A 19,952-nucleotide genomic window follows, 5' to 3' on the forward strand; every position below is an offset into this window, starting at 1 on the left:
TCACATTTGCATTTTTGTCCACTTTGTATGTTTCACATTGCACTCACACATCTTCCTTTAAGTCACTGGTATGTACAGCTCATCTCTTGTTCATAGATGTCTGAAAGTTGCAAAAAGCGATTATAGTCTTTTCATCAAAGCAATAAATGCAGTACTTTGCTAAAAAGAAACTGAACTGTCTTATTAATGAAGAATCTGACACAATGGTTTTGATTTCATTATTCAGATTATAGCTGCAAATCATCAGGAGTATCAGGCTGACATGACGGATGAGTGGCTTTAAAAGAGCGTCAATCTCAATTAATGTCTGGTTTAACCTTCTAATAGTAGGAAACTGAGACATATCCACCTTGAACCTTTGAAAAAAGACAGCAGAATGACAATTATAGCATTTTGCATTGCATAAACATTAAATGTCAGCCTTTAAAGAGACATCGTACCTTTCAGCAACTTGAGGCACAAGACAAATATCTGCCATGGATATCTAAAAGTGTAGCAGTGTTATTATTTGAAAGCATGTTAAATCAGAGTTTAGATTATGTAAACACTGTTGTTCAAAACCTTAGGGTTAGTACATGGTTTTTTTTACTGGTTTTATTCTATTTTTCTACTCCGTTGTGAACATGAGAGACTACTTTCAAAAATATTAACAAAGCAAAGTTTATATCTATATATATGTGTTTGATGAAGTACATCACGGCTATTACCTCATCACCAACACAGTATTTTTCTGCCGTCTGCTTCAGGATATGCTCAAGGACTTCAAATAAGAGAGACAATAAATGGCAATCAGACTATTAGAGCAATCAAGTGTGAAAACATGTCGAGACAGTAATTGGGTCAAAGATAAAATACAAAATTATTAGAAAACTTGAATTTTTGGCAGCTAAAAATCTTTTCCTGTAGTGTTTCGGTATGAAATATCAGTTATTTTATGGCATTCATGGTATGTACCGTGGCAGTGTCTCCAAGATGCTTCAAGAAACTCACCTGCAAACCTTCCTGAAAAACTAGCACAAGTGCACCGAAGGCAAAAGCTGCTTTAAATGCAAAGGATGGCAACACAAATGTTAAAAATGTTTGACAGCATCCTCATTTTACAGCATTTTTACACAAGTGCATAAAACTTTTAACAGTACTGTAGCTTTGCAGGTGGGTTTCTTGAAGCGTCTCGGAGACGTTGTCACAGTTCTTCTGGATCAAGTCTGTCTCTGTTCTGTTTCTTCATGTTATTCCAGACAGACTGATGATGATGATGAAGAGATCAGATCTCTGTGTGGAGCACTGGCTGCTGTCAGACAAAAATCTCACTGGATTATTATTACAATTCATGGAAAAATGAATGTTTGGAAATGTAAACTGATATTTCACTACAGCAAAAGATAGAAATAACTGACTTAAAAAACATTTTTTATCTGGTGAAAATATAGTGTACTAATAATTTTGGCCACCATTGTATAACCTAATGGCTTACAGTATATGACAACAAGATATAACTACACTGAAAAGAGCTTAGTGGGAAAAACTCACCGTCGAATCCTTGGTTGATGAAATGTTGAGCCCACTGTACCTTCTCTGCTCCAATTTTCTGAATCGCACACATTCTGAAATACAGAATCATTGGAAATAATAGGGTCTTTAAAGTAATGTTTTATTAATATTCCTTAAAGCTTTGATGCAAAATTGTTGCTTTTGGAGGACAAGTGTTAATAACTTTTCCATGTAACTGCACATGATTTTTAAATTGCGGATGAAAACATGATAGTTATGGAAATAATATTGAGACGTTGGCTCAACTTTTTTCTACAGTTGTTGTTTTGTGCACCTGTAAACACAATTTCATGTTGAACCTGGAGGGGCTGGGTCCCAGACGCGATGACGCCACAGATGGTTTTCACTTCACAGGTGTGCCATGTCAGGTTTAATAAGTGTGATGTCTTGCCTTATAAATGGGGTTGGGACCATCAGTTGTGTTGTGCAGAAGTCAGGTGGATACACAGCTGATATTCCTACTGAATAGACTGTTAGAATTTGTATTATGGCAAGAAAAAAGCAGCTAAGTACAGGAAAACGAGTGGCCATCATTACTTTAAGAAATGAAGGTCAGTCAGTCCGAAAAATTGGGAAAACTTTGAAAGTGTCCCCAAGTGCAGTCACAAAAACCATCAAGCGCTGCAAAGAAACTGGCTCACATGCAGACCGCCCCAGGAAAGGAAGACCAAGAGTCACCTCTGCTGTAGAGGATAAGTTCATCCGAGTCACCAGCCTCAGAAATCGTAGGTTAACAGCAGCTCAGATTAGAGACCAGGTCAATGGCACACTGAGTTCTAGCAGCAGACACATCTCTAGAACAACTGTTAAGAGGAGACCGTGTGAATCAGGCCTTCATGGTAGAATATCTGCTAGGAAACCACTGCTAAAGAAAGGCAACAAGCAGAAGAGACTTGTTTGGGCTAAAGAACACAAGGAATGGACATTAGACCAGTGGAAATCTGTGCTTTGGTCTGATGAGTCCAAATTTGAGATCTTTGGTTCCAACCACAAGTGTCTTTGTGCGACGCAGAAAAGGTGAACGGATGGACTCTACATGCCTGGTTCCCACCGTGAAGCATGGAGGAGGAGGTGTGATGGTGTGGGGGTGCTTTGTTGGTGACACTGTTGGGGATTTATTCAAAATTGAAGGCATACTGAACCAGCATGGCTACCACAGCATCTTGCAGCATCTTGCTATTCCATCCGGTTTGTGTTTAGTTGGACCATCATTCATTTTTCAACAGGACAATGACCCCAAACACACCTCCAGGCTGTGTAAGGGCTATTTGACCAAGAAGGAGAGTGATGGGGTGCTGCGCCAGATGACCTGGCCTCCACAGTCACCGGACCTGAACCCAATCGAGATGGTTTAGGGGTGAGCTGGACCGCAGACAGAAGGCAAAAGGGCCAACAAGTGCTAAGCATCTCTCGGGGAACTCCTTCAAGACTGTTGGAAGACCATTTCAGGTGACTACCTCTTGAAGCTCATCAAGAGAATGCCAAGAGTGTGCAAAGCAGTAATCAAAGCAAAAGGTGGCTACTTTGAAGAACCTAGAATATGACATATTTTCAGTTGTTTCACACTTTTTTGTTATGTATATAATTCCACATGTGTTAATTCATAGTTTTGATGCCTTCAGTGTGAATCTACAATTTTCATAGTCATGAAAATAAAGAAAACCCTTTGAATGAGAAGGTGTGTCCAAACTTTTGGTCTGTACTGTATATACCGATATATATATATATATATATCAGCCCCGTTACTACTGAAACTATAGCGTTACATTATAAAAAAATCCACTTCTTAGTCAATGATAAGTACCACTAAAAATACTCCTCCTGGCTAGGTTTGTCGTGACCAAACAACTTGAAAATTATTTAGTTTGTGTAACGTTACCGTTTTCGTTAGATGTCTACTATCGCTCTCTGCATCAAGAATTCATACGGGATTGAAGCATTTACCTTGATTAAACGTGCAGCTGATGCACTCATGTTAGATTGTTGGTCCTCAAGGAGAAATGACTTTGTTTGAGATGGATTTATTATCTGCATACACTGTAGTGAAAAGTCTTTTTTTTTTTAATGAAACCGATTCTTGTTGAGGATTCAGTCGAACTGATTCGCGAGCCATTTGAGGTGTGTGTGTTTAGGAAATAAAAGAAAGCGGGAACAATATTGTTAATAATATTGGGAATTAAAATATATATGTTTAAAAATAACATTGTTATTTATTATATTGTAAGTTATTACATGAAGACTTTTTATAAAAATGTTTGAATGAACCAACAAACACGACAAGACGAAAACACATTCGTAAGCAACTCTTTTACAATAAAATACAATATAAAATGAAATAAAAATAGTGAAACCGTGAAAAAAGGAATAATTTTGAACGAACCGATTCGCTAAAATGATTCTGACTTCAAAACACTGTAGTTTAACTCATTTACATGATTTTGCATCAGAACTGGAAAGATTTCTCCCACCTAAATTATATGACGTTAATGAAATGTATCAAAAATAAAGGTTAATAATAACGTAATTATTTATTCATTTCTTAATTATTATTACTATTATTATTATTATTTTTTATAGCATAAATTTGTAACATGCCTTCTGTCTCTGTAATTACTAATTGACAGGTTTTAATATCCTATCACGTCCTACGCAACAGCTCTCGCCAACAAACGCGCACTACCATTGGTCCATCATCTGCGAGGCCTAACCAATAGATATCCTGAATTAGGGGGAGTATTTGGATGTAACACATGATTGGCTGTTTGAACACGATATCCCGCCCATTCTTAAGGCCACACTAGGAAAAGCGTTTTTTCTGCAGGGTGCAGCTCTCGACGAACGTCCTCTGGCGGGGATTGGACGCACATTAGGGGGTGAACAAAACATTAATCTACGAATTCCATCATGGCAGCGACATTAATGCGTTCCCTTGTAAAGAAGAGGGTAAGGAACACAAAAGCATCGCATTTCACAGTCACATACACGTAGTATGAGTTTGACGTTATGTCATGTGGTCAAAGTATCAACTTCAGGGTCAAACAGCACGAGCAGATACTCTGTAGCACACTAGCCACAATGAAAGCTACTCTATCTATAATGCACTATTAAACTAGTGTGTAAGATGTTGTAGTAACTGCAAGGCGTTTGTAGCCTAATCACCTCAAAGATACTACCTTTTGTTTTTTTATAATTTCGCGACAGTTCTTGTCCTGTTCATTCATGCTAAGTGCTACTAGTGTTATCATAGTCTAGAAAAGCATTGGACTTCATGCACGAATACTTTGGAGCAACAACTTAGTCCTATATGCAAATCAGAAAAGCAGTTTTTCTGTATCTAAAGACAGTTTTCTTTTCATCGAAAGCTGTGTAAACCATTAATATCCTTTCTATGCTGATCAAAAACAAAGTGCACAGCAGTTATACATGAGGTTTAATATACTGACTGATATCTAATGAAATGATGTGCCCAGACACAATATTTGAGAACAGTTAATGTTGTATCTGTGACCTGTTCTGCAGGTTCCTCTTCAGATGGGACGCATGTGTTACTCCTCCTCCTCTGTGGTAAGTCTATTATGTATTTGATCCCATATATTGTGCACACTTATTAGTGTTTTGGGCTAAGAGTAATATGTGGGTTAAGAGAAAGTTTATCTAATATGTTAGAAACTTTGTAAACACAGTAGTTAAGTGATTGTGAGTCAAGCAGACAATGGACTTTGTATAAATGTTGCCTATATATCCAGTTGTTCTAGTCGTCTACTGGTTATCAATATTGTTCCATAAGCTTTTAGTCTTTACACGGTGTAAACATCACATGAGACTTTGCCTGCTCATTTCTGAAGACCTCCACACACCACTGCCTCGTACTGAACCTTGCACTAGATTATATGATCTGACAGTGACCAGAGGAATCACTCATTCATTCTAGACAACACTAACGTAGTCTTGTGTAAAGACTGGAATACACTACACGACTGAAAATCTGAACAGCTTTTAAAACATTAGCCATCAAACACTTGCAGAATTTGGGGGAAAGTCAGGCAGTGTATTCTAGTCTTAAAATGCAATCTAACATCTTGTCTGTCTTATGGTCAGTTATGGTCGTAATTGTTAATGAGTTTTGTTTTAAATTTGCGTTTTACATTCATATGACATAATTTTCTCTGTCCCCTCTCAGCCCAGCACCAAGTTGTTCATTGATGGAAAGTTTGTCGAATCCAAGAGTCCAGAATGGTTGGACATTCAAAATCCTGTAAGTTCATACTGTACTAACAGTTTAACATACCGCAGTTTAACATTCACTGACAACGCTTAGGCCGAGTTAAACCCATTAGATTAACATGGTTTAAGCACATGTGATTTGTGCTGATCAACCTGACTAGACAACACATAAACGTTCCTTAGTTATCCCATCAATCGGTATATAAAACAGCTTCATTTGTTGTTTTTATTTTTACATTTTTAAAAATGTTTCCTCATTGATTATTTTGTACTGTTACCAATGTGCAAAAGGAGCAATAGAGAAAACATTGAGATTAACTGTTTTCTAAGGCTTTGCTGTAATCTGCCTTATACGGTAGATGTCATAATAATTGCTTGTTGGTTTCTTTGCTCTGTTTGCACTCTATATTTCAGAAACTCTGCTTAATATCTCATTAGAGTAGTTTAAATACAGTCTGGGTTTTTGGTGTACATTTGTCAGCAATCAGAGTTTTTTTATTTTTTATAAAAAAATTTTACAGTGTCTGTAACAGCGCTTTTTCAGAGAAAAGGCCACAAGCCAACCGTTAGTTCCAGATGAACTGTCTCTGTGATTGAACTCTAATGCATGCTCATCCTCAGGCCACCAACGAGGTCATCGGTCGGGTGCCAAAGGCCACACACGAGGAGATGTTGGCTGCCGTGGACTCGTGCTCACGGGCGTACCACACTTGGTCCGAAACATCCATCCTCGCCCGCCAGCAGATCTTCCTTCGCTATCAGTTGCTCATTAAAGACAATATTGTGAGTCACTGCCACACATCCTCAACTCGCTTGTTTTGATTTCCAATCAACACTTAATGGTTGAAAATAGTGTCCTTTAGGTTTAATTTGACTAGATCCTGTTCTACACACTTGCTGTTCTTGTTAAAAATGGATCCGTACAGTAACACGGTGATGGACCTTCAGTTGAAAGGTTTTCACTGGGCTTTCATGGCAATGGAAAACTTGGAAATATCAGGGATTTGTGATTCCTAGGTCTGGAAGATTTGTATAAAACTGTGGAAACCCTAGCTCTGCGTGACAATAAAAACTCCCATCTCATTTCCTCCAACTTCAGATTCATCCTACATGGCTGTTTTGCTGTTTATTTGTAAAGGCCGTCTGATCTTCTATGCACTTTTACTTTGTAAACACTGGGTCGTTACTTCTGCAGAGGTGAAAGACGATTTTGAAGTTGGAGGAGAAAATGAGATGGGAGTTTTTCAACATATCCTAACTGTCATGAACCAGAAAAAAAGTTGACACCGTGCTAGACAAGAAGTGCATTTGAGGTTAAAAAAAAAAAAATCTTTTGAAAATAACTGATAAGACCCTTCATTTAAACTGCATTTTGGAAGTTCGAACTCGGGGGCACCATAGAAGTGCATTATATGGAGAAAAAAAAAATTATTTACGACTGAAGAAAGAAAGACATGAACATCTTGGATGACAAGGGGGTGTGTACATTATCTGTAAATTTTTGTTCTGGAAGTGAGCTTCTCCTTTAACTGTTTTTATTACGTGGTCAGTATTTTTTTGTCTGTAATTACAGATTGTTTGATGTGAGTATTTATGAGTTTTAAAACTCAAACACAACAGCATCCATCGAGGGAGGATGTAGACTGACAAACATTCACAAGTGTTAGCCAATCACAGCAGTGGCCGATTACTTCTGAGTCTACAATCCACCCCTATTCAAACAGAGCGTACTGATGAGGGGGTCAAAAACAGGACAGAAAATAGCCCTTTACTTCTAAATGATGATGTTTTTGATGTAAAATTCTTGGTAACAGTATAATTGGACCTCAGAGAACAGTATAAAATAGTAAAAAAGGCAGTTCATGGCCCCTTTAATATTAATTTCTTTCTTAATTTCATCATTTTCAAATATAAACCAACTTTAAAAAAAAAACAGCAGGGAGACCTTGAAATTTCTCTTTTGTTGGCAACAGGTTTGTAAACGCTTATTACAAATGTGGTGAGATTTGTGGCACAACCCAAACTCAAGTTCAAGTGGAGCAGCATTTACTGCAAACCAAGCCACTCTGAAACACTGGATCATGGTCTCTGAATCATGCAGTGCTGCATATGTGTTTCATTAAATTCCAACCTTTTGATGATTGCACTAAGCCATATTTGATTAATTGTTCTGCCTTACTGCTTGCTAAATGTACTTGTGATTTGATTTGTGTTTCAGAAAGAGCTGGCTAAGCTGATAACCCTGGAGCAGGGAAAAACCCTGGCTGATGCTGAGGGCGACGTGTTCAGAGGACTGCGTGAGTCTCTCATTCCTGAGACAGTTCTGTAGTAATATTAAGAGCAATTAGTGCCATGTTAGTTAATTCCTGAACGTAGTAGTTAAGACTGTAGAGTGTAGAACATTATAAGGAATAGTCAGTTACTTTCAACCCAATGACTACAGTACAGTACCAACCCATAATGACTGCTACTACAGACAATCATTTTGACTCACCCTTTCAATTTTAGACAAGCAGGATGCGTTTACAGTAAATAACCTTTTATAGGAGGCTTAAGCACCGCAAATGTGTGATATAATCAAATCTGTTTGAGTCCGGTTATGTCTATTCATAAACTCAAAAATATAAATATAAAAAGTCCAAGTAAAATCCAGAAGTTGCTCCGTTTAATAAAAACAAAAAAGTACTGTATTGTTGGATTCACAAGGTTTTTTTTTAATGAGAATTTATGCACACTACCAAACTCTACCAGTACCAAAGGTTTGGGGTCAGTAAGATTATTTTTATTATTATAGTTTTTTTTTTTTTATGAAATAATACTTTTTTTTAAAAGAAAGAATCAATTAGTGAAAAGTGGCAATAAATACTAATAAATTTATTGTGTTGTAAAATATTTTATAAAAAAAATGCAATATTTAAAACTTACTGTTTAGAATCCTGAAAACAAGAATTATGGTTTTAACAAATGTTTTAGGCATCACAACTGTTTTTAGTATTGATCATAAGAAGATATGTTTCTTGAACAGCAAATCAGCATATTGGCATGATTTCTGAAAAATCATGTAACACTGAAGACTGGAGTAATGATGTTAAAAATTCAGCTTTGTCATCACAGGAATGAGTTACATTTTAAAATAGGTTAAAATGAAAAGTGTATTTTTAAATGTTAATATTTTACAGTAATTACTCTGTTTTTTTTAAAAGGGACCATATGATGTGGTTTTAAAATTTCCCTTTCTCTTTGGAGTGTTACAAGCTCTTGGTGAATAAAGAAGATCTGTAAAGTTTCAAAGACTCACTTCTCAAATCCAAAGAGTGAAGAGTCAGCCACGCTCTCCTAAAACGGCTCGTTCTAACACGTCTACGTCACTGTGTGGGAAGATTTGCATAACAATGCCCAAATGTTCACGCAAAGAAAAGAAGGCGTAACTTTTATTCTTTCTGTTGCCGCTGGCGCCATGTCGTGGAGACGCGGTTTCATTGTCAAAGCAAAAATAAACAGTTCAACCCAAATATTCAGATGTGTGTGCATTTTATGGAGGATAGGGCTGTCAATGAATATTCTAAATTCGAATATGTATTCGAATATAAAAAAAACTAATTTCGAAGGTGAAAATTAATATTCGAATATAAAAAAAAATGTGGTTAAAAACGCCTGCGGTAGTAGAGGCGTGGTTGTCTGCTTTGCGAGTGGGCGTGCTAGCGCACCTGAGAGTTCAGGGACAGGTCACAGCCTCACAGGATTCGCACTGTCTGGCACAGCATCACTGCTGAAAGTTGATGCGTCTTCATGGAAGATGCCAGCAAGTGCAGAGCCCAACTCGACCGCAGCAGAGAAAATGAGGTAAAATTGTTGGCCCGCAAGACAAAGTTGTATGCAAGCTATTTAAGATACAGTTAGCATACCATTCGACCACTAGCAACATGAGGTCACATCTCAAAAATGTGCACCCAAATGAGCATGGCATAATGTGTGGAACTCCAGCTAAACAATCACGTCTTGACACTTAACGTTACTTTGCATCGCCCGCCGCAAGCACTTTGTCTGCAACATGACAAGAGGCCATAACGGATAAAATAATTTCGTTCATTTTTAAGGACATGAGACCGATCAGTATCGCGGATGGGGCACGCCTCGGGGAGTTCTGTCAAGCAATGGATCCGAGGTTTGATTATTTATCGTTTCATGTGAAGGAAAAGTTCCATGTTTACCACAGCACAGCTCGCTCGGAGCATTCAATGTCAGTTCTATAGGCTGTAAAACTCCAATTAATATTAATAATATTTGTTTCAATCACTGAATGAAGCCTGCTATATTTGGGACAACAGTCGCAACCTTAAATTGCTTGCACAAAAATGTGTTTGTTCATTTAAACCGTTATGCGCAGAGAACGTGAGGGTAAGAGCGTGAGGTCTGCAGTCTTGGCCATTAGTTGATTTCCTTGTTTTTGTGTAGGTAATACGTTGTCATATATGTTTAAACTTAAATAGACTATCTATACAAGTAGTTATGTCTCTTTGTATTATTTTGTCATGTTATTGACGTAATGTGCGTCATTGACAACATGTGCAACCAGATGTTCGAATAGTTCGAATATTCGTGTATTTTTTAGAGGGAATATTCGAACGTCATTTTTTAGCAATTTTGACAGCCCTAATGGAGGATGAGTACTGTTTCCTGTGAGAGTAGCCTATAATGCTGATGTCAGTTTCTCGATATGCAACGCAACATGTAAAAAGACAGTATAAGTCATTATAATCATTATGTCCACACTGGCTGCTACAAATGCCTCGTTTTTAATAAGTTTTAGTGGTTTTGTCTCATCGTGCCGGGACACATGGCATCACAGTATGGTGAGGAACGTAACATTTTCGTCACACGAGTGAGGCATTCAGCCAATCACAACACACTGGATAGCTGGCCAATCAGAGCACATCTCGCTTTTCAGAACGATGAGTTTTGTAATGCGGGGCATATAGGAGAAAAATAATAATGTACATTATGGAAAATAATGTGTTTTTGAACCTTAAACCACATAATAAATACTTTGCATTACACCAAATACACCAAATAATGTTCTTTTTAGCAACATCATATGACCCTTTTAAGGTAGCCTTACTGAACATAAGAAACTTCTTTCAAAAAACATAAAAAAAAAAAAAAAACTTACCAACAAAATAAGCATAAGGATGAAAATAACTTGGGATGTTTTTTTTAGTGCTACGGATGAGGCATTATTTGCTGTTAGGACCTAAGAAAGTCTTTGGCCTTATAACTGTTTGCACATTTTGTTTGTGTGCCTTCACAGTTTTTACTATAGTTGTTTGTTGGTCTTGCAGAGGTGGTGGAGCACACCTGCAGTATCACATCCCTAATGCTGGGCGAAACCCTCCCCTCCATCACCAAAGACATGGACACATACACATACCGGCTGCCCATCGGTGTATGTGCTGGTATTACCCCCTTCAATTTCCCTGCTATGATTCCCCTGTGGATGTTCCCAATGGGCATGGTGTGCGGGAACACCTATTTATTGAAGCCCTCGGAGAGAGTGCCTGGCTGCGCCATGTTGCTGGCCAAACTCCTGCAGGACGCCGGCGCTCCGGATGGAACATTAAACATAATTCACGGACAGCATGACGGTATGGAAAATTATAGGAGCAGAAGGGTTATAAATATTTTGACCAGATTCTGTGTGGAGATAACAAAATGATTTTTTTTTCTCCATGTGTTATTCTAGCTGTGAACTTCATCTGTGACCATCCTGCCATCAAAGCCATCAGTTTTGTAGGCTCCAACCAGGCTGGCGAGTACATCTATGAGAGAGGCTCCAAAAATGGCAAAAGAGTGCAGAGCAACATGGTTGGTTCTGAGCATGAAGTTCATGAATTTCACAGAAAAATGTATTGCATGTGAAAGTCTGTTCGGTTATGAGCAAAAGAAATCACACGAAAGCATCCTCTCTGAATTAAAAAGGACAGGAATTTTTTAATTTACATACCCTCTTGTTGTACTAAACAAATAGTAATAGTAGCACGACAGTAGCTCAGATGCTTTAAAACAGTCTAACTAGTTACCATTGCTCAGTGGCCAGATGGTGGCAGCATTTGGTTACAAATGAATCTGCATCATTCTGGTTCATACTTAACCTCCATAATGAGGCTGCGATTTTAGACTCAAGATTCAGGAAATTGGAGATTACCCCTTTCATTCTTTATTGCCTAAAAAAAGTCAGCATGAGAGACTCAAAGATGATGGACAGCAGTGTAAAATCAAATCAAACAGTGCAAAAACATACCTCCTTTGCTCCCACTGCAGATAAACTCACTTTTCTTCAACCCCACAACAACTCTTCAACTATTACAATCTCTTCCAGATTATTGTAGTTTTGCAAAGTAACTTGAGTTTTGAAGTAGAATCTTATGCCAGTTTATTATGACTGTTTTCAAGGTCTGAAGTCCATCACATTTTCTTCCCCCACTTTTACTTTGCCTGTCTTCACTCATTGTGTTAGTGCTAGAATTTGTTGTTTGGTGAAAATGTGGAGCTGCTTCGTTACAATCTCACTTTCTGTCCACCAGGGGGCGAAGAATCACGGTGTGGTGATGCCTGATGCCAACAAAGAAAACACACTAAACCAGTTGGTTGGTGCTGCTTTTGGAGCAGCAGGTCAGAGGTGTATGGCTCTTTCCACTGCCGTCCTTGTAGGAGAAGCACGAAACTGGTTGCCTGAACTAGTTGAACGTGCAAAGGGTCTCCGTGTCAATGCAGGTACTTGAGATTAGTTTTTTTATGCGTCTCTTAAATCTGATCAAGTTTGGGCTGTGGAAAACCATGTCCTAGTCAGGCGCAATACAATAAAGGCCAATAATTTTGCATGTTCCAGCAAGTTATTGAATATATCGAATATCACTTAGGTTGGTTGCATTGCAGCAAATGTGTCCATCTGCACTTTCAAAGGCTGGCGTTTGTGAAATGGAGCAAAGAGAAATTTTACTTATACCTAGAGCAAATAATCCTAAATGGCTACAATGAAAGGCATGCAACTACATTTTGGACCATTGGACCATTTTTTAAAATATTTTTTTATATTACAAGTTAGTTGGTACACAGTGACAAAATATTGAAAATAGTTATTTTCATTTCTAGGACCACCAAAACCTATTTCATAAATGTCATTTTAGACTATTTTTACATGACATTCATTGAATAAAATCTCTCTTCTGCAGTTCCTCTCCATGTAGAGTTTCTCTGAATTCATTCAGTTTGTTTTATCTCTCTTTTTTGGCCTTTTTCGTAGACCACCCATGCCTTCATGACCACACCTCTCCCTGAGCAACTTAAAGCGTGTTCAGCTCACCCAGAGGATAGACGCACTATTTGTCTTGGTCATGCCACAAAGCAAAAGCACATTTTGTGGTATAAAGGGGACCAGAAATTAGTATGGGCCGATCAAATCTTTGAAAAAAATTCTGCCAATGAAAATTGTAATTGTAATCAAGAAGCAAAACCGCAGCAGCTATTCTGAAACCCTGTAACAGACCTTTAAGACATACTGCCTCAGGGTATATAAAATTGTGTCTGTGTTTGTTTGTGTGTGTGTGTGCGTGCGTGCGTGCGTGTTTGGATATGCCAGTACCAATCCCTTTGGTTTCAACCCAGTAAAAAGGGGTAAATTAAAGGAAAGTCAGTAAAAATCAACAAAACAAATGATACAGAAACCATTTCTCAAGATTTTAGGATGTCTAAACTTCTGGTTAACCAACTAAACTGTTGTTTGGAAGACAAACCGCGACATTATTTTCTCCTAGCTATCCACTTAACTCAGTAATAATTCATTCATTCATCACAGTAATAATTCATCAAATTGGTGCATCTGGGTTGTGACTTGAATTACTGACGACATGAATTTAACACGTTTATACTGCTTGAGTATTATCATTATTTATGTAGTGAATAATATGTTCATTTAACATTTGTAACATAGTGCCACGTGATGAAAATGAAGGATTTCGGAATGAATTTCCGTTCTGATGAAATATGTAATTGTTGTAGTTTAAGTGCATTTTGTGAAAACTTCTTAATCATGTCTTTATTTTCCTGTTTCTTCTCTTGCTTGTTCTGTAAGGTGACCAGCCCGGGGCTGATGTGGGACCTCTCATCTCGCCTCAGGCCAAACAGCGAGTCAACAGCCTTATCCAGAGTGGTGTGGATGAGGGTGCCAAGGTGCTCCTTGACGGCAGGAACGTGAAGGTCAAGGGTTACGAAAACGGCAACTTTGTAGGACCAACCATCATTAGCAATGTCACGGTGAGAGCCTCAATGATTACAAGGTTGTACAAGAAGTGTTCAAGTGCTGTATTACGAGTGCTTCCTGTGTTTATTTGCCTCTTTATAATAAATCGCTTATTGTATTCCTCAATTGTAAGCGTCTTTGGATAAAAGAGTCTCTTCTAATTTAATAAACAAATGAATCCCAATTACTCAACCTTATATCTTTCCAAATTTATATGAATTTCTTCTGTGAAACAAAAGATTTTTTTTTAGTTTTAATCCAGACAGTAGAAGTCAATAGGGTTCGGTGTTATTTTGGACCCAAATGACTTTCAGATGGGCTAAAAATTTTTTTGCAATATCTTATTTTACATTCCATAGACCTGAAGTCATATATGTTTTCAGCAACATGGTAGTAAGGAAATCTCTTTAATGGCTGTAAGTTAGAACATGTCAGTATTATGCGAAGACCATGTAATGTTGTTCACTTGTTGTTTGTTCTGCTTTAATTTCAGCCGGATATGAAGTGCTATAAGGAGGAGATATTTGGCCCTGTGCTGGTGGTCCTGGAGGCTGACAGCTTGGATGATGCCATCAAAATAGTCAATGAGAACCCATATGGCAACGGTACTGCCATCTTCACCACCAATGGTGCAGCGGCACGTAAATACACTCATGAAGTCGATGTTGGGCAGGTGAGATGTTTTAAATATACATATCATAAACAGGGCTGGGTTTATAATACACATTTCCAATGCATCAAACTTTCATAACTTGACTAATGACTCAAAGCGATAGTTAACAAAAAAATTTAAATTCTATCATTATTCACTCAACGTCATGTCATTCCAAACCTTTAAAGACTACCAGTAACTAAACCCTAAACCAACTTTTTTTAGTTAATGATCTGTAAGAATGGGGCTTTATTAGTGCTGTTCATTAATTCGAGTAACTTTTTTGACATTTGAGTATAAAGTGTTTTAATTCTACAATATATGGTGTAAAAACGTCTGAGTGCTGCCCTCTTCAGGTTGAACGGTGGCTACTGCAGTTGATTTTTCCTATTGGATGTTTGCGGTGGCAGGTGACGTATGCAGTTTCCAGCTCACCAAGCCCCTTGGTACGAGCTAACACGCCCTTGGCAGTATAAAACCATCTTGTATCGTCAAAATCACTGTAGTGAGTCAGGAGTTGGAATTGCGAGTATTGAAAACGATCAGGATAGAGTATTTTAGCATCTATTTAGAATAGCATTTATAAAGTTATTTAGATTATTTCGTGTAACCTATGTAGTTAATTAGCATAGCTGTTAGAGTAACGTAAGTATTTTTAGAAGCATAGTAAGTAGCATAGTATTGCATCAGTTACGATAGCTTCAAGTTATCGTAGATTAGTTTACAGTGGTCAGGATGGTACGTAGGTGTAGTGTTGCTGGTTGCAACAGTACTGCTGGACTGCATAGTTTTCCAGCAGACTTGAAAATTAGGCACCAGTGGTTGCATGCACTTGGCCTGGAAGACCGTGAGTTCCCGCCTAGAGCTGGAGTGCACAAACTGCATTTTACGCGGGATTGCTTCTTCAACGCAATGGAAGTGGAAATGGGCTTCTCCACACAGCTGAAAAGCGACGCAGTGCCTTACTCAGAGACTGGCCCCATTCGGTCTTGATCGTCGGATGCTGATCGCAATGCGGGAGTTAAGACCGCAGTTTGAGCCAGCGGCTCGAATTGATATGGCTCAGGCCCTGGCCCTGTGTCCACAGACACTGCGACATCCTCCACTTCAGGTGAAGGTGGGAGAGAAAAGTCCTCTACTTCAAATGAACGCTCTGTTGCAAAGCTACTTGCGTCACTACAGTCAGCGACTCTGACAGCAGCTGTCAATCCATCCATCACTGCGGGTCTCAGGTTCACACCCCACCCGCTCAGCCCCGCCCTAGGTTCGTCCCCTCTATCTCTGCTGTGCTCTGCCCACTTTTCAAATATTGCCAGTGGGTGGAGTCAGGCTCTGACCAGGAGTTTAGTTACCCTTTAAGACCTTAGTTCATCTTCGGAGCACAAAGTAAGGTATTTTTGATGAAATCCGTGAGCATTCTGACCCTGCATAGACAGCAACAGTTTTATGACGTTCAAGGCCCAGAAAGGTAGTCTTGCAAACATAGTCATAGTCTTACGGGTTTGGAACAATATGAGGGTGAGTAATTAATGACAGAATTTTCATTTTTTTTTGTGAACTATCTCTTTAAATGCACAATAGCTACCACATTGGAATATCTTGTTTTAAAGCTTATTTGGGTGACCTGGTTCTTCACTGGACTTCAGGAAATGGGAATGCTCATATGAATAAACATTCATTGTAAAACATTCATCAAACAGCGTTGTGACCAACAGTTGAATTTTTTTTTTACTTCACACGCTGTTTTAAAAACCCAGTACTATGTGCAAGACATAAGTGCAACGCTGTCACATGTGTACTTAGAAAAACAATGGAAAAATAGTGCACTGGAATGGAAAAATGGCCTCTAACAGTGTCAAAACAGTATCTGTGTGACTTGAAATAGGTGCATGCAAGAGTCAGACCTTTGAGAGACCTCGAAAAGGAAAACCTTATAGACGCCCTAGACATGCTGATGTTCACTTATGTCGTACTGGGCTCCTCCACATGTCATGTAGGCTCTTGACAAGACCATTCCAGGCACACCTCTAGAGCAAATATTAGAACATGATGTAAATGAAATGTGTAAAATCCCCTTGGCGCCACTCCCCGACCCAAAGCCAAGAAGCACGTTTTGGATGTAAGTCTTGCCTCTTTAGTGGCCATATATATACTAGGGGTAGCACAAGCCTTGCTTTAAAAATCTATGTAAAAACAGTATTTTTGTTTTCCACTTGGACGTACCTTGTTTGCCACAGCTTCGAAAACGTACAGCTGCGACCAGAAAACATGTGCACTACAAATAGTTCCCAGCAAATATGTGCTTTTTAATCAAAACAGCACTATGCCAAAATATTTAGCTGGTAAAGGCCGAAGTCTTAAATGAAACTCATAAGGGATCCCTTGCACCCGTTGATCTGGTGCTTATGCAAAAACTGTCCCCTTTTTACCCCGGTCTGTTTGCCCGTGGTGAGCAGCTATGCCTTGTGTTTGCGATTCACATGCTGGAGTACACGGCACGGGCCATGTGCTGAGCTGCCCTCCAAAACCCCCGCATACAAGAACCTCCTTTTGCTTTTTTTGCTCCGTCCACTCCCTCACGAGTCACCTTCGGTCAAAAGGCTCAAACTGTTCAACCGCATTTAAAAAAAAAAAAAAAAAACATTTCAAGATGATCTGCCAGTTTCCAGCCTCACCCCACCCCAAAAACAAAATGTTTTGTTTAGTTATTCTCTGCATGCATTACTTTTCTCGGCTGGTACACAAATGATTGTGGCTTTCAGTTGTGTGTCGACTGCTTCGTCAACACATTCAATAGAATGAGCTGATTGTCCCACACTTTCCATACACCGCTGAAGCCCCACAGCAGCTTGTTCTCAAAGCAAAGATGTGCAAGTTTCTTCAACTTCAGATACTTCTAAGTCTCAGGCTTTTATTTTTATTAGAACAAATTGAAACTACTATTTGTTACATAAATATAATATTACAACTTTTTACCATGCCGTCATTTATATTTGCTACATTTCAAATGCCCTTTGTGCATTGATGTAATTGTTTTACCTTTGTCACATAATCAGACTTTGAAACTTAAATTAGGCATGAAATTATTATTTTTTTCTAAATGTAGATTGAGTGATTCACACAAATGTATGTTAAATTACATTTATTTATTTATTTAACCTTGTTAAAATTGTCATAATTGGATCTTCCAGTGAAGCGGCAGACTTTTCTCTGGGGACACATGCCAGACTTCTCCATATTAAATATAATAAATGATTTGCTTTTTTGGCAGAAAACTCACGTGTGACATTATGGAAGAAAGATCTATTGCTGCTTCAATTTCATCACTGTTTTAAAATATAAAGATCCATGTCTTACAAAAAATAAATAAATCTACTGGAATCATTCTCCTGCTTTTTAGTTTAGTTCGCTATCTAGTAAAGGTTAACACTCATTTTAAACTAGTTTTCTTAAACGGTCCTATTTCGGGATTTTAATTGGTACATTTACAGTGAAGCGCAGTGGACATGCTCTACAATACACACTGGAAAGGCTGGAGCTACATGTGTATGGTGAGATTTCTAGGTTTACATTGAGCAGGGAGACTGACATGAAGTGGTAATGTATAGAATTTACAAACCGTCTCTCCCACATGGTGTCTAGAGACGTGGGGAAAGCATACAGCTTTCTGCGGCAGACAAAAATGCATTTGCGTCTGACGGGTGTGTGTCAGATATGTGAGATGCAGAGAACATGACCGCTCAAGAGGCCAAATGCAGCTGACCTTGGAGACGTCTGTTAATGTACTGTTTGCTTTTTTTAATAGATTGGAGTTAATGTACCAATCCCCGTCCCACTGCCAATGTTTTCGTTCACCGGTTCCAGAGGCTCCTTCAGGGGTGACACCAATTTCTATGGAAAGCAAGTAAGTATTTGCGACTGGATATCAGAATATTTTGCCATGCAGAATAGGTCTAAATTAAGGCCCATTCACACCAAGCACGATAACGATAAAGATAACGATAAAGATATAGTTCTAAAAATCATTCTCAATATTGAAGAATAGCAGAGTCCACACCACAACTATAACGATAAAGGCACAGAGAAACGATATCGTTGGAATCATTTTCAGAATGATTTTTTCCAGCTGATGAATGATACAAACATTGACAGACAATCATCCTGCTGTAACAAGCTCAAGAATTTAAAGCGGTAGACGCATGTGCGCTAAGAATAAATTTTTTCTTTATAGTTATCGTTCTTGGTGTGAACTGGGCTTTAGACACTAAAATACAATAGTCATTTCACTCTTTTGCCGCCAGTGTTTCTAAAAATAAATCTGCGAGCCACAGTCAGTATTTTTTATTTTATTTTTTATTTTTTTCACAAAATTTCTTGGCCCCCAGAATATTTTGTTGTATGAATGTCTGAACATGCAATATGTCAAAAAAAAGAACCGAGCTTCTGCATGTAAAAAACAACAACAACAAAAACACTTGAATGTGGGTACGTTTTATAAGGCCACATTTTGAACACACAATTTTTTTGTCAAAGACTATGTAAAATAAAGAGACTCCATTCAATTATACAATTAATAAAAAATCTAATTGAAACTAAAAAAAAATAAACTTATGGTAAATAAATGAATAAACAAATGGTGAATTATTGGCCATATCTTCCCCAAATGTACCGGGTGACGTTTAAAATCAGGTCATAGGCATGGTCCATTTGGTTTGCCATTTGAGTTTGTCTGTAAGATTTGTTTTGGTATAAAATTTCGTCAGCTGTATTTTGTCATAAAACAATGACTGACATGTTTTGACGCAAGTGGTTTATTGTTCCCGCCAGCGCAAGTTTGCCAGCCACCTGCCATTTCTCATGTGATGTCATTGTCATTTTGAGAGGGTATTAAAAAGAAGATGACTAATCTTGAGTCATTGTTTAGTCTTAAGGATTTTGCTATTCTTTCCATTGCAGGGCATTCAGTTCTACACACAGATCAAAACTGTTACCTCGCAGTGGAAGGCAGAAGATGCTACCCTAAAGTCCCCCGCTGTTACCATGCCAACAATGGGACGTTAAGTATTAATCTCCTGTATAATTTCTCTCTGGCCCCTAAAATTCAATACTACTTTTAACTACTGTACAGATTGATATTTTCAAACGTGCTCTCATATGTATATGTAGTTAATATGTAGTTACTCATATGTAGTTAAATAACTCCAAATTAACTCCAAAAATGTAAACTTT

General features: G+C 38.2%; 2 protein-coding genes across 3 annotated transcripts; one reads left to right on the top strand and one right to left on the bottom strand.

The window, feature by feature from the left end:
- Positions 1–227: 227 nt before the first annotated feature.
- gstz1 (glutathione S-transferase zeta 1) lies at positions 228–1,603 on the bottom strand. Its single transcript, XM_059521176.1, is given in 5 exon segments — positions 228–284; positions 287–356; positions 441–484; positions 708–760; positions 1,531–1,603. Coding segments are annotated over 5 exon segments (297 nt in total).
- A 2,735-nt stretch (positions 1,604–4,338) lies between these two features.
- aldh6a1 (aldehyde dehydrogenase 6 family, member A1) lies at positions 4,339–19,922 on the top strand. 2 transcript variants are annotated; one of them, XR_009425063.1, is made up of 13 exons: positions 4,339–4,494; positions 5,071–5,115; positions 5,732–5,806; positions 6,397–6,558; positions 7,994–8,072; positions 11,115–11,417; positions 11,516–11,637; positions 12,357–12,546; positions 13,904–14,085; positions 14,565–14,744; positions 18,529–18,627; positions 19,680–19,872; positions 19,904–19,922. XR_009425063.1 is itself a non-coding variant. In XM_059520762.1 (12 exons), exons 1-12 carry the CDS (start codon positions 4,456–4,458, stop codon positions 19,782–19,784), a joined length of 1,581 nt encoding a protein of 526 aa, XP_059376745.1. In that variant the 5' UTR covers positions 4,339–4,455; the 3' UTR covers positions 19,785–19,877. The 2 variants fall into 2 exon arrangements, 1 of the variants encoding a protein (XP_059376745.1); XM_059520762.1 differs by lacking the exon at positions 19,904–19,922 and having other exon boundaries at positions 19,680–19,877.
- The last annotated feature ends 30 nt before the right edge of the window (positions 19,923–19,952 follow it).

Source organism: Carassius carassius, chromosome 32 (assembly GCF_963082965.1).
Source record: "Carassius carassius chromosome 32, fCarCar2.1, whole genome shotgun sequence".
Lineage (NCBI taxonomy): Eukaryota > Metazoa > Chordata > Actinopteri > Cypriniformes > Cyprinidae > Carassius > Carassius carassius.

Excerpts from the sequence above, each read along its gene's own strand:
- aldh6a1 (XM_059520762.1), top strand. The coding sequence starts at position 4,456 with ATGGCAGCGACATTAATGCGTTCCCTTGTAAAGAAGAGG. Across the intron at positions 11,638-12,356 it reads AAAGAGTGCAGAGCAACATG|GGGGCGAAGAATCACGGTGT; the intron begins GTTGGTTCTGAG and ends TCTGTCCACCAG. Across the intron at positions 12,547-13,903 it reads GGGTCTCCGTGTCAATGCAG|GTGACCAGCCCGGGGCTGAT; the intron begins GTACTTGAGATT and ends TTGTTCTGTAAG.